This window comes from Lepidochelys kempii, chromosome 27 (genome assembly GCF_965140285.1).
Source record: "Lepidochelys kempii isolate rLepKem1 chromosome 27, rLepKem1.hap1, whole genome shotgun sequence".
Taxonomy (NCBI): domain Eukaryota; kingdom Metazoa; phylum Chordata; order Testudines; family Cheloniidae; genus Lepidochelys; species Lepidochelys kempii.
The window spans coordinates 9396485-9410965 of record NC_136406.1 but is presented as its reverse complement, the minus strand read 5'-3'; the positions used below and the strand labels follow the sequence as shown (position 1 = coordinate 9410965).

Sequence of the window (14481 nt, the reverse complement as noted above, 5' to 3'; positions counted from 1 at the left end):
CACATGAACAGTAAACCATGACAGGTGGCCCCAAGATGGCAGGTTTGGCAACAATCTCTGAACTGGTCTATTGGGGGAGGGGAAGAAGTGGTAATGGGATCCTTGTTGGTGAAAAGTGCTAAACACATAAACGTATGAGATTCATGCATTTCAGAGCTCTTTCTATATAGCAGTACTTACGTTTTGGGGAGGCATGTGGGCTATCAGAGGCAATCTGTCTCATTCGTGTGCCATGGCAGCTGAGAGCAACCAGTCTGGAGATAATGGCAGTTTTACCAAAGCCAATGTTCCCAACAATCACCACACCTCTGTTCACACTGGCATTGGCACTCTGCAACTGTGCATCTATCTCATGGAACACCCAGTCCCGTCCGACAAACACAGACTCTGTGGTGATGCTTGGCACCTCAAAGAGCAGTGGTTTCAGGGAGATGTCTGGAGGTCTATAAGGTGCAAAGCGTACTGTAAAGAAGAAACACAGGGAAAGAACATACAATTTAGGGCTAGATGGCAATACAACTATGGTTATGACATCACTTATAATGAATTTGAAGGCTAGAGTGCTCACACAGAAAAAAGAGAGTTTATATGACCATTGGGCTTGCATTTATATCTCAGAGACTTATTACAAATAAAGGCCGTGTCAACAAGAGCAAAAAGGTGTGTTTTTCAACTGTTAGCTCAGCTCCACTGAACTCCATTGAAAACCCCCTTAACCACCATGTAGACATAGCCAGATAATCTGAGCTTGTCCTCTTGTACAATGCAACCAAAACAAAACTATCTTAAAGTTGTTAAACTTTGTTCACACTGATAGCAAAAGGGGGTTTTAACTGAGCTAAACTAAATAGTTTGAGCCATTTCAAATGGCCAAACCAAACCAAAATGTTTTGTTCTTCATGAAGGAAAATTCTGCTGAAATCTGTCTTTTCATGCAGAAAATGTTAATTCAACTAACTGCATTTTCCCCTGTGAAAATGTTTTGATCAGCTCTAGTATAAACGGGAGGAGCAACAGCTCAGTTGTTTGAGCATTGGCCTGTTAAACCCAGGGTTGTGAGTTCAATCCTTGAGGGGGCCATTTGGGATCTGGGGCAAAAATTGGGGTTTGGTCCTGCTTTGAGCAGGGGGTTGGACTAGATGACCTCCTGAGGTCCCTTCCAACCCTGATATTCTATGAAAGGTGTTATCAGCAGGCATTTGGAATGGCTGTAATACTTCTTACTGGTGAAGCCAAAAGTGAGTAAAGCAATTCATTGCTAGTGAAGGCCAACAAAGCCATTCTACCTCAACACTCTTCATGTATTTTGCATGTGGCACATCTTACTGCAGAAGAAGCATTTTTAACTAGTACTGTTTTTTGGATCCATCCTCCTCTACAGCTAGGCAATCTTTACAACAATTTTTGGAGAAAAATTATAACCAAGAAACCACAAACTAATGTTTTTATGTCTAAGAAAGTTGCTATTTTAGTATCAAATAATCCATGAAGTAAGAGGCATAAATCCTCGTGTCTTACATTAACAGAAAAGAGTAAACCTTCTACCCCATTGTATCAATCAACAGATAGCACATCTGACTGTCACACATGCCCTGAATTTGGGAAATTAATCCGCTCTAACATTGCCAAGGTTGCTGTGAAGGTTTTATTTGAGAGGATAGGTTTGATGAAGTTGGGATACATATTACTTTTTCAATGTCTTGGAGATGGAAGTGAAAGTCTTATGGAATAGTGGAGCATGTCACCAACACTGTTGGATGCAATATAAAGCGGCAAGGAATGCCGGAGACATTTCCCTTAACTTCTGATTTAAGTAGACAAGGTTGGTTGTGATGCAATCTTCTCTGTCATGAAACCTAGTATGTGCTTGTGTTAATTTCCTAGTTTTTATCCAGGGTTGGTGTTCCTCAGCACAGGTACCCACGGTCAGGGAGGGGGAGACAGGGAGAAGTGGAAGTGCACCTGCCTGACAATCAGAGGGAGAAACAGTGCAGCTGAAGCCACTCCTGACTGTGTCGACTTTACTAAAGAGAATGAGAGGCTGCAACTTCATTAAGTTTTTTAGTCTACAACATTTCATCTCCATGTAAAGGTTACTGAAAGTAAGTAGTCAAACAGCAAACCACCATATTTTGCATTAACCACAAAACCTGTCAGCTGGAGATAACCTCCAAGAAGGACTCTGTGTAGTCACTCATTTCCTGAAACACACAACAGCTTCTCAGGGGCTTCTGAAAATGGAGACAGCAAGGAGCAGCAGCAGGTCTGTTTACCATGCTCTCCTTTCCTCTGGATCCCCTGTCCCTGCCTGTGTGAAACCTACCTCTTCACCTTCAAACCTACCAATATGTAACATCAGCAAAGCAAAACAAGTGACACATTGATATTTCATTCAATACCAGTTATCTGGTGATTCATACTATGATTTACAGATTGTCATAGTTTTTAAAGTACAAAACCAGTTTTAAAGATATCTTCTTACTGTGAAAACTACATAAAACATGACGTCCCCCTACCTAGGTCATCAGCAACAGGGTTTTAACCTAGGTCTTCTCAGTGCTGGTTCAGAACACTCCCACCTGTGCTACAGGATCAATTGCTGGCCTCTATGTAGAGAAGCCATTGCAGAAGGGCTTGATGCATACTTTCTAATTTTTTAAAAACAAACTACCCCTCCTCCATTCAGATAGATGCCAAGGAATGTTTGCTCATTCATTTAATTCTGAGCATTTAAATGTTTGCTTGACGGCAATATTTCATAAAGGCTTATGGGGGAAGGAGCAGCATAAACCATTATCTGCAGATTTACTGTATAACTCCCTTGCAGCAGTCCAATGTTATAGCAGGATTCTGAAAGCCGATTTTTTTTTCACAAAGGGAATAATTTAACACAGGTTGCTTTTAAATGCACAAGATGCTCAATTCAGCTCTCCAGGGGAAAAAATTAAAGCACTTTAGCGCAGACATAGGGCCAAGGGTGTTTTTCTTCATTCTAAAGGGCTAACATCAAAATCATTAGGCTTTACAATTAACCTGCCTTGACAATTTTCCCATTTACTGTCTATTACCCTAATGATCTCAGAGAGATCCTCCTTTCAAACAAGCCCTGACCTTGAAAATACATGATCTATACTGCAAATCTTGCTGCTGGAGTGAAAGGCGTGGAATGCACCTTAACTGATGCAAAGCGCACAATGACAGGTTTCAGAGTAGCAGCCGTGTTAGCCTGTATTCGCAAAAAGAAAAGGAGTACTTGTGGCATCTTAGAGACTAACCAATTTATTTGAGCATAAGCTTTCGTGAGCTACAGCTCACTTTGCTCATGAAAGCTTATGCTCAAATAAATTTGTTAGTCTCTAAGGTGCCTCAAGTACTCCTTTTCAAAGAGCATAATGCAGCTTTAAGCCCCCTCTCCAAGGGGCTCTTTCTGCACTTCTGTGGAGAGCATTCTTGGCCAAGGGTGGAGAGAGGGCAACCAATCCTCAAACACCAAGAATCTGTCGGCCATTGTTTTTGTTTTGTTGCTTCACATCAGTGCAAGCAATGAATACAGAAATGTGAATATCCACAATACAGTGTAAATATATGGCTTTAATAAATTGGTACAATAAAACATAAAATGCTGTTCCTTGTCTATTATGTCATTTCTATTAATAGAAAAGATGTTATAATAGAGATGGTTTTTTTCCATTCTTGCCAAAAAATCTTTAAAAATCAGAATTGTAAAAGATTTAACTCATCTCTCTGATTCCCCTGCCTGACACTCAGCAAAAAAATCCTAAACTTTATGTGCTTTGTACCTCTAACATTTTAGATCATATTTTTGCAACCATGGAATAGTCTAAGCCTGGTGTATGATTAGATTTAGAATAATACAGTTGAAAGGCAGAAGATTAAAAAATAAACACTGCCTTTTCAAAGAGCACACAACACACAGAATAAAACTGAATCCAGCCAGTCAATAAGATTTATGTTTCACGTTTACACAAACCTTAGCAGACTGTAAATAGCAAACTGATGGGACTAAATGTAAGTAGCTCACTGCTGAGCTACTACAGGTAGGAGAAAAAGGAATGCAATGTCTGATCTAATTAATTCAAGAAATGAAGTTTACTCTCCTGTAATTGGGGTTCTTCAAAATGACCTCCGCACACACATTACACCCACCTTCCTCTGAGCCCTTTTTTCAATTATAGACTCGGGGAGGCAATGAAAGGTAAATAGGGGGTTAGCAAGTCATGCCATACCTCCACTGTATAGCCCCACCCCTGAACATTCAGAGTCTGGAGGGGAGGGGCAGGGGGCGCAAAAGTGCTCCAATCGACGCTGCTACCAAGCAGATTCCACTAGTCTAAGCAGCAGCCAGTGCACCCCAAAAGTGGGACTATGCAGAGGCAATTCAAAGAAGAAAATCCACTTATAATATGCAGAAACATAACCTTTCTAAATAGATCCCCCCCCCTCATTTACACTCAGAATTCCTCAGAATATTTAGGACCTTTGCTTTAAGACAAACAACAAGATTTATAATTTTACGCAGTGAAATGTAACAATAGTTAAATTGCCATTGTCTCCACAAGTTACTGTTGAAACCTCTGCAGTGTGCAGAGGTATGGAGACCGACATCTGCTAGATCCCCTCCTATAGGCTGCTCTGCATGGTGACCAGCATTTGCTGTGCACTTTGCTCTGCACTGCTCAGTGCCTGGGAGGTCCTGGCTTTGTCTAGAATCACTCCCCTCTCAGACATTACCTTCCATGTCTGGATTCAGCTCATATTTACATATTATTCAAATCTGTAAATCAAGATATAAACCATTCCTGATACTTGTTTCCAGAATGCTTAGAGGCATAATCCAAATTTGGCCTTATTTGTATGTAGGAAGCACAGACCTAGAATGCACAATAATTGTGTTCAGACTTTATTTTAAAAAAATTCAACCAGTGTAGTTAATACCATGTATACCAGATCTGTAGTTTGGAATGCTTCAGATAATCCTGCAAACATTTAGATCGAAGCATACCCTGGCATGCACCTCAGCTGCATCTTCACAGTTTATTGCTAAAATGATCTTTTAATTAAAACATTTCATAATGTGGCCAAAAAAGGCAGCAGGTGATTCCCACACACAGAGAGGTTAATCATACAGCGTGACTCACGCTGCTGTAATCTTCATCTTCACACTACAGAATTATATCTACAATGGGGGAGGTTTTTAAAGATATATATGGAAAGCCTCTAACTCCCATTGAAAGTGAATGGGAGTTAGATGCCTAACCACCAGTTGTGTCTTTGAAAATATCCCCATGTGTGTTAAAATAAAGCAGCATAAAAACTTTGTAATTATTTAAGATTACGCAAATTAAATTCCAGAGTTGAGACTGCCTCTATTGTATCATAGACAGTATATTTATTAACACATATTTAAAACTGATTTAACTTTGCTTTTTAAATTTTGGTATCAATTTAAAACAAACATTTAAATCTTCCCTTGATGCTGTAATGCAGTGGTTCCCAACCTAGGGGCGCTGCTTGTTCAGGGAAAGCCCCTAGTGGGCCGGGCCCGTTTGTTTACTGGCCGTGTCCACAGGTTCAGCCGATCACAGCTCCCAGTGGCCGCGCTTCGCCGTTCTCAGCCAATGGGGGCTCCAGGAAGCATTGTGGGCAGAAGAACCTTCCCGCAGCCCCCATTGGCCTGGAGTGGCGAACCACGGCCAGTGGGAGCCGTGATCGGCTGAACCTGCGGACGCAGCAGGTAAACAAACCGGCCCGGCCCGCCAGGGACTTTCCCTGAACAAGCGGCACCCCTAGTTTGAGAATCACTGCTGTAATGCCACTCACAGGACACTTAACGCTGCCAAAATTAGCAAATTAGACCCTCCCACTAAAAATTTCCCCAGTGACATTGTATTAGGTTAATGACACCTTGATCCCCAACAATACCTCTTTAAACCACCACTACATAGGAACGGCCATACTGGGTCAGATCAAAGGTCCATCTAGCCCAGTATCCTGTTTTCTGACAGCGGCCAATGCCAGGTGTCCCAGAGGGAATGAACAGAACAGGCAATCATCAAGTGATACATTCCCTGTCGCCCATTCCCAGCTTCTGGCAAATAGAGGCTAGGGACACCATCCCTGTCCATCCTGGCTAATAGCCATTGATGGTCCTATCTTCCATGAATTCAACTAGTTCTTTTTTGAAACTTGTTATAGTCTTGGCCTTCACAACATCCTCTGGCAGGGAGTTCCACAGGTTGACTGTGCGTTGCATGAAAAAATACTTCCTTTTGTTTGTTCTAAACCTGCTGCCTATTAATTTCATTTGGTGGCCCCTAGTTCTTGTGTTATGAGAAGGAGTAAATAACACTTCCTTATTTACCTTCTCCATACCTGTCATGATTTTATAGACCTCTATCATATCCCCCCTTAGTCGTCTCTTTTCCAAGCTGAAAAGTCCCAGTCTTATTAATCTCTCCTCATATGGCAGCTGTTCCATACCCCAATCATTTTTATTGCTCTTTTCTGAACCTTTTCCAATTCCAGTATATCTTTTTTTTAAGATGGGGTGACCACATCTGCAAGCAGTATTCAAGATGTGGGCGTATCATCAATTTATATAGAGGCAATATGATATTTTCAGTCTTATTATCTATCCCTTTTTTAATGATTCCTAACATTCTGTTTGCTTTTTTGACTGTCGCTGTACATTGAGTGGATGTTTTCAGAGAACTATCCACAATGACTCCAAGATCTTTCTTGAGTGGTAACAGCTAATTTAGACCCTATCATTTTATATGTATAGTTGGGATTATGTTTTCCAATGTGCATTACTTTGCATTTATCTACATTTGTATTGAATTTGAGTAGATTGGTGAGGTATGATTTCCCTTTACAAAAACCATGTTGACTATTTCCCAACAAATTATGTTAATGTATGTGTCTGACAATTTTATTCTTTCCTATAGTTTCAACCACTTTGCCCAGTACTGAAGTCAGGGTTACAGGCCTGTAATTGCCGGGGTCTCCTCTGGAGCCCTTTTTAAAAACTGACGTCATGTTAGCTATCCTCCAGTCATTTGGTACAGAAGCTGATTTAAATGACAGGTTAGAGACGACAGTCAGTAGTCCTGCAATTTCACATCTGAGTTTCTTCAGAACTCTTGGGTGAATACCATCTGGTCCTGGTGACTTATTACTGCTTAGTTTATCTATTTGTTCCAAAATACTCCTCTAATGACACTTCAATTTGGGACAAGTATCGGGGGTAGCCATGTTAGTCTGTATCCACAAAAACAACAAGGAGTCCGGTGGCACCTTTAAGACTAACAGATTTATTTGGGCATAAGCTTTCATGGGTAAAAAACCCACTTCTTCAGATGCACGGAGTGAAAATTACAGATGCAGGCATTATATACTGACACATGAAGAGAAGGGAGTTACCTGACAAGTGGAGAACCAGTGTTGACAGGGCCAGTTCGATCAGGGTGGATGTAGTCCACTCCCAATAACTGATTAGGAGGTGTCAGTTCCAGGTGAGGCAAAGCAGTTTTTGTAATGAGCCAGCCACTCCCAGTCCCTATCTGGGACTTGAATAGGGACTGGAAGTGGCTGGCTCATTACAGAAGCAGCTTTGCCTCGCCTGAAATTGACACCCTCTCATCAATTATTGGGAGTGGACTACATCCACCCTGATCTAATTGGCCCTGTCAACACTGGCTCTCCACTTGTCAGGTAACTCCCTTCTCTTCATGTGTCAATATATAATGCCTGCATCTGTAATTTTCACTCCATACATCTGAAGAAGGGGGGTTTTTACCCACGAAAGCTTATGCCCAAATAAATCTGTTAGTCTTTAAAGTGTCACTGACTCCTTGTTCAATCTGGGACAGTTCCTCAGATTTGTCACCAAAAAAGAATGCATCAGGTTTGGGAATCTCCCTCACATCCTCAGCCGTGAAGACCGATGCAAAGAGTTCATTTAGTTTCTCCACAATGGCCTTATCGTCCTTGAGTGCTCCTTTAGCATCTCGATTGTCCAGTGGCCCCACTGGTTGTTTAGCAGGCTTCCTGATTCTGATGTATTGTACTTAAAATTTTCTTTGCTATTACTTTTTGAGTTTTTGGCTAGCTGTTCTTCAAATTCTTTTTTGGCCTTTCTAATGATATTTTACACTTCATTTGCCAGAGTTTATGTTCCTTTCTATTTTCCTCATTAGGATTTAATTTCCACTTTTTAAAGGATGCCTTTTTGCTGCTCACTGATTCTTTTACTTCGTTGTTTATCCATGGTGGCTCTTTTTTGGTTCTCTTACTATGTTTTTTTAATTTGGGGTATACATTTAAGTTGAGCCTCTATTAGGATGTCTTTAAAAAGTTTCCATGCAGCTTGCAGGGATTTTACTTTTGGTGCTGAACCTTTTAACTTCTGTTTAACTAACTTCCTCATTTTTGTGTCGTTCCCATTTCTGAAATTAAATGCTGCAGTGTTGGGCTACGGTGGTGTTTTCCCCGCCACAGGGATGTTAGATTTAATTATACTATGACAGGTTTCAGAGTAGCAGCCGTGTTAGTCTGTATTCACAAAAAGAAAAGGAGTACTAGTGGCACCTTAGATTAGAAAAAATTGGTACAATGTCCATCTGTTTGCATTTGGAAAGGAAGATGATGTCTGTCTGTATCTGTAAGAGTTTTTTCATGAAGTTGATAGATTTCCACTAAGGTGCCAGTAGTACTCCTTTTCTTTTCAATTATATTATGGTCACTATTACCAAGCGGTCCAGCTATAGTCACCTCTTGGACCTGATCCTGTGCTCCATTTAGGAATAAATCAAGATTTGCCTCTCCTCTTGTGGGTTCCAAGATTAGCTGCTCCAAGAAGCAGTAATTTAAGGTGTCAAGAAACTTTATCTCTGCATCCCTTCCTGAGGTGATATGAACCCAGTCAATATGGGGATAATTGAAATCCCCCTTTATTATTGAGTTTTTTTATTTTAATAGCTTCTCTAATCTCCCTGAGCATTTCACAGTCACTATCACCATCCTGGTCAGGTGGCCTATAATATATCCCTACTGCTATATTCTTATCATTCAAGCAAGGAATTACAATCCATAGAGATTCTGTGGTACAGTTTGATTCATTTAAGATTTTTACTTTATTTGATTCTATGCTTTCTTTCACATATAGTGCCACTTCCCCACCAGCACAACCAGTTCTGTCCTTCCGATATATTTTGTACCCTGGTATTACTGTGTCCCATTGATTATCCTCATTCCACCAAGTTTCTGTGATGTCTATTATATCAATATCCTCATTTAATACGAGGCTCTCTAGTTCACCCATCTTATTATTTGGACTTCTAGCACTGGTATATAAGCACTTTAAAAACTTGTCACTTTTTAGCTGTCTGCCATTATATGATGTAATTGAATGGGGCTTTTTTTTTTTTTTGACTTTCTCATCATTTCCTACAATATACAACATAACGATGCAAATGGACTCTGTGGTCCAATCAGAACCGGGGAACGGGCCCCATATTCAGTGTGCCTACAGTAAAACAAGTAGTGTAACATCAGTTTTCTGGACGTTGCTGGAAACTTCATCTGTCAGACACAAAATCTTGCTTCCTTGGAAAATGCTTTTCTGACCTTTAGGGGAGGGATATTATCACTTTATTATTATCATCACTTAGTAATGAATAATATTATTAGCCAAAGGGAATTATATTATTACTTAATTAAGCATGTATTATTATAGGAGTAATAGCAAGGCCCCTCTGCTTTCTTCTGCAATAATCTGAATAGTTCCATCAGAGGCTAATCCTGGACAGGGATATCACTACTTAATTACTCTATCAAACATTTACATTCTCTTTCCAAGTTCAATTACAGTATTTTAAAATTTACAGTGGAACCTGATTACATGGCAACCACGTTGCACTAAAATTGTATAAAAAATCATGACTATGATTTAAACAGGTCTGTATTCCAAAGGACTGTACTATTTTATGGAACACTGCAAGGCCAAATTCTCCCTTTGTGTACACTCACCTAACTCCCATGTTAGCATTTATGCTATAAATGATGGGATAATTTGTCTTTTATTTATTACTCTTTACAGTATATACAAAGAAAAAGCCCTGAAAAACCTTGATTTTTTTGACTTCTACATGAAACTTAAAAATTGCTAAAATAAATCCTGAAAAAAATGAAATTAATAAACCCTGACAAATAGAAGCCTTATGTATAATTAAGTCAAACAGAAAGCTGTAAAAGATTTGAGCCATGGCTTAGGAATTTCAAATTGCACTCAGTTTGATAATTTGTATGTCCTAGGACCTAGGGGTGACAGTGGACGAGAAGCTGGATATGAGTCAGCAGTGTGCCCTTGTTGCCAAGAAGGCCAATGGCATTTTGGGATGTATAAGTAGGGGCATAGCGAGCAGATCGAGGAACGTGATCGTCCCCCTCTATTCAACATTGGTGAGGCCTCATCTGGAGTACTGTGTCCAGTTTTGGGCCCCACACTACAAGAAGGATGTGGATAAATTGGAAAGAGTCCAGCGAAGGGCAACAAAAATGATTAGGGGTCTGAAACACATGACTTATGAGGAGAGGCTGAGGGAACTGGGATTGTTTAATCTGCAGAAGAGAAGAATGAGGGGGGATTTGATAGCTGCTTTCAACTACCTGAGAGGTGGTTCCAGAGAGGATGGTTCTAGACTATTCTCAATGGTGGAAGAGGACAGGACAAGGAGTAATGGTCTGAAGTTGCAGTGGGGGAGGTTTAGATTGGATATTAGGAAAATTTTTTTCACTAGGAGGGTGGTGAAACACTGGAATGCGTTGCCTAGGGAGGTGGTGGAATCTCCTTCCTTAGAAGTTTTTAAGGTCAGGCTTGACAAAGCCCTGGCTGGGATGATTTAATTGGGGATTGGTCCTGCTTTTGAGCAGGGGGTTGGACTAGATGACCTCCTGAGGTCCCTTCCAACCCTGATATTCTATGATAGGTTTATAACATATATAAAAAAGGTACACATTAATGTTACGTTCCTCTTCCCCATCTTTCACATGCTGTTGGTCATAGAATCATAGAAGTGTAGGACTGGAAGGGATCTCAAGAGGTCAAATAGTCTAATCCTCTGCATTGAAGGCAGGACGACATAACAATTAGACCATTCCTGACACGGGTCTGTCTAACCTGTTCTTAAAAATCGCCAATGACAGGGATTCCACAACCTTCCTAGGCAATTTATTCCAGAGCTTAACTACCCTGACACTTACAAAGTTTTTCCTAATGTCCAGCCTAAACCTCCCTTACTGCAATTTAAGCCCATTGCTTCTTGTCCTATCCTCAGAGATTAATAAGAACAATTTTTCACCCTCCTCCTTGTAACAACCTTTTGTGTACTTGAAAGCTGTTATCAGGTCCACTCTCAGTCTTCTCCAGACTAAACAAACCCCATTTTTTCAATCTTTCCTCATAGATCATGTTTTCTAGACCTTGAATCATTTTTTGTTGCTCTTCTCTGAATTTTCTCCAATTTGTCCATATCTTTCCAGAAATGTGGCACCCAGAACTGGACATAATACTCCAATTGAGGCCTAATTAGCGCGGAGTAGAGCAGAATTACTTCTCATGTCTTGCTTACATCACCCCTGCTAATACATCACAGAATGATGTTTGCTTTTTTTGCATCAGTGTTACGGTGTTGACTGATATTTAACTGGTGGTCAACTATAACCCTCAGATCCCTTTCCACAGTACTCCTTCCTAGGCAGTCATTTTCCATTTTATATGAGCGCAACTGATTGTTCTTCCTAAGTGGAGTATGGTGCATTTATCCTTATTGAATTTTATCCTATTTATTTCAGAGCATTTCTCCAGTTTGTCCAGATCATTTTGAATTATAATCTTATCCTCCAAAGCACTTGCAACCCCTTCCACCTTGCTGTCATCCACAAACTTTATAAGTGTACTCTCTAATGCCATTATCTAATTAATTTATGAAGATATTGAACAGAACTGGGAAGGTGCAGACTCTATGGGTGCTCTAGGGCTTGAGCACCCCTGGAGAAAAATTAGCAGGTGCTTAGCACCCACCGGCAGTGAAGCTTCCCTCCCTCCCACCCCACTCACGCCTACCAGCAGCCCCTACAGATCAACTCCTCCCCCTCCCTCTCAGTGCCTTCTGCATGCTCCAGAACAGCTGTTCCGCAGCATGTAGGAGGTGCTGGGAGGGAGGGGGAGGAGTGGGGATGGGGTGCACTCAGGGGAGGGGGAAGGAAGAAGCAGGGTGGGGGTAGAGTGGGGTGGGAAGGAGTCTTGGGGGAAGGGGTGGAGTCGGGGTGGGGCTGGGGGTGGAGTGGGGGTGGGGCCTGGGCTGAGCAGGGGTTGAGCACCCTCAGGGAAAATTAGAAGTCAGCGCCTGTGCTGGGGACCCCACTCACTATGCCCTTCCAGCTTGACTGTGAACCACTGATAACTATTCACTGGGAATGGTTTTCCAACCAGTTATGCACCCACCTTATAGTAGCTCCATCTAAGTTGTATTTCCCTAGTTTGTTTATGTGACGGTCATGCGAGACAATATCAAAAGCCCCACTAAAGTCAAGATTTACCACATCTACCGCTTCGCCCCATCCACAAGACTCGTTACCCTGCCAAAGAAAGCTATTAGGTTGGTTTGCCATGATTTATTCTTGACAAATCCATGCTAACTGTTGCTTATCACCTTATCTTCAAGGTGTTTGTAAATTAATTGCTTGATTATTTGCTCCATTATCTTTCTTGGTACTGAAGTTAAGCTGACTGGTCTGTTATTCACTGGGTTGTACTTATTCCCTTTTGTGTAGACTGGCACTATATCTGCCCTCTTCCAGTCCTCTGGAATCTCTCCCATCTTCCATTAGTCTTTGAAGATAATTGCTAATAGCACTGATACCGCCTCAATCAGCTCCTTGAGTACTTTAGGATGTATTTCATCAGACTTTGGCAACTTGAAGACATCTAACTTGTTTATGTAATTTTTTAACTTGTTTTTTCTCTGTTTGAGCCTCAGATCCTACCTCATTTTCAGTGGTGTTCACTATGTTACACATCCAATCACTACTAACCTTTTTGGTGAAAACCGAAACAAAAAAGTCAGCACATCTCCCATTTCTACATTTACTGTTATTCTCTTTCCCCGCTCATTGAGTAATGGGCCCACCCTGTCCTAGGTCTTCCTCTTGCTTCTAATGTATTTGTAGAACATTTTCTTGTTACCCTTTATGTCTCTAGCTAGTTTAATCTCATTTTGTGCCTTGGCCTTTCTAATTTTGTCCCTACATACTTATGTTATTTGTTTATATTCATCATTTGTAACTTGACCTAGTTTCCAATTTTTGTAGGACCCTTTTTTGAGTTTCAGATTATTGAAGATCTCCTGGTTAACCCAAGGTAGTCTCTTGCTTAACTTCCTATCTTTCCTATGCAGTGCAATAGTTTGCTCTTGTGCCCTAATAAAAATTTCTCTGAAAAACTGCCAACTCTGTTTTTCCCCTTAGACTTGCTTCCCATGGAATCTTACCTACCACCTCTCTAAGTCTGCTGAAATCTGCCTTCTTGAAATCCATTATCTTCATTGTGCTGTTTTCCCTCCTACTATTCCTTAGAATCATGAACTCTCTCATTTCATGATCACTTTCACCCAAGCTGCCTTACACTTTCAAATTTTCAACCAGTTCCTCCCTATTTGTCAAAATCAAATCTAGAACAATCTTCTTACATTGGGAACAAGTTATGAGCATGAACAGTGCCTACCACAGTTATGGGTGCTAGTATTAGGATAGCACCCATAACTGTGGTAGGCACGGTTCATGCTCATAACTTGTTCCCAATGTAAGAAGATTGTTCTAGATTTATAGTCTTTAGTATAGATTTAGTCTAGATTTAGATTTAGTCTAGATTGTTCTAGATTTATAATCTATAGTAAAACATATTTCTATATTAAATTAATGTTAAAGAGCAAAACTTCCTTCTAGAGGTTGATCCTGAAACAGGAATTTTCAACAGAGCATGCAGCAATAGGCTTCTGGGAGCTCTCTGAACTGCTCACTTCCTTAGAAGAAAACTTTCACTTAAACTGCTTCAGGAATATGACACTTTTTAACCCCCTTCATGCCTTTGAAGAATCTCTTGTCACAGTGGGAACACTGGTATGCCACTAAATATGGACCTTGTGTCCACCAGTTCTCTTGAAAACGATGAACATATCTTTTCAAGATTACAACCATAAACACATATGGAGGTTTGTTATATTAGGGGTTAAGTGGCAGATAAAGTTGCTGAGTAACACTGCAGGCCTTTGACTGAGTTAACTGGCTGAGCTGGTAAGACTGACAAATGCAAAGTCAATATATATAAATAAAATATTCTAGAGAAATATCTGATGAGACAAATTTTCTTTGCATTCAGGCAGCAATACTGTTATAAAATAA

At 40.6% G+C, this 14481-nt stretch overlaps 1 protein-coding gene across 12 annotated transcripts in view; it reads right to left on the bottom strand.

The window, feature by feature from the left end:
- TANC2 (tetratricopeptide repeat, ankyrin repeat and coiled-coil containing 2) overlaps positions 1-14481 on the bottom strand; it is a 713129-nt gene that overhangs the window by 111118 nt on the left and 587530 nt on the right. For all 12 annotated transcript variants that reach the window (XM_073325985.2, XM_073325984.2, XM_078850726.1 and 9 more), the window contains one exon: positions 181-462. In XM_073325985.2, coding sequence (XP_073182086.2) covers positions 181-462 — 282 coding nt within the window. The remainder of the gene's footprint in view (positions 1-180; positions 463-14481) is intronic.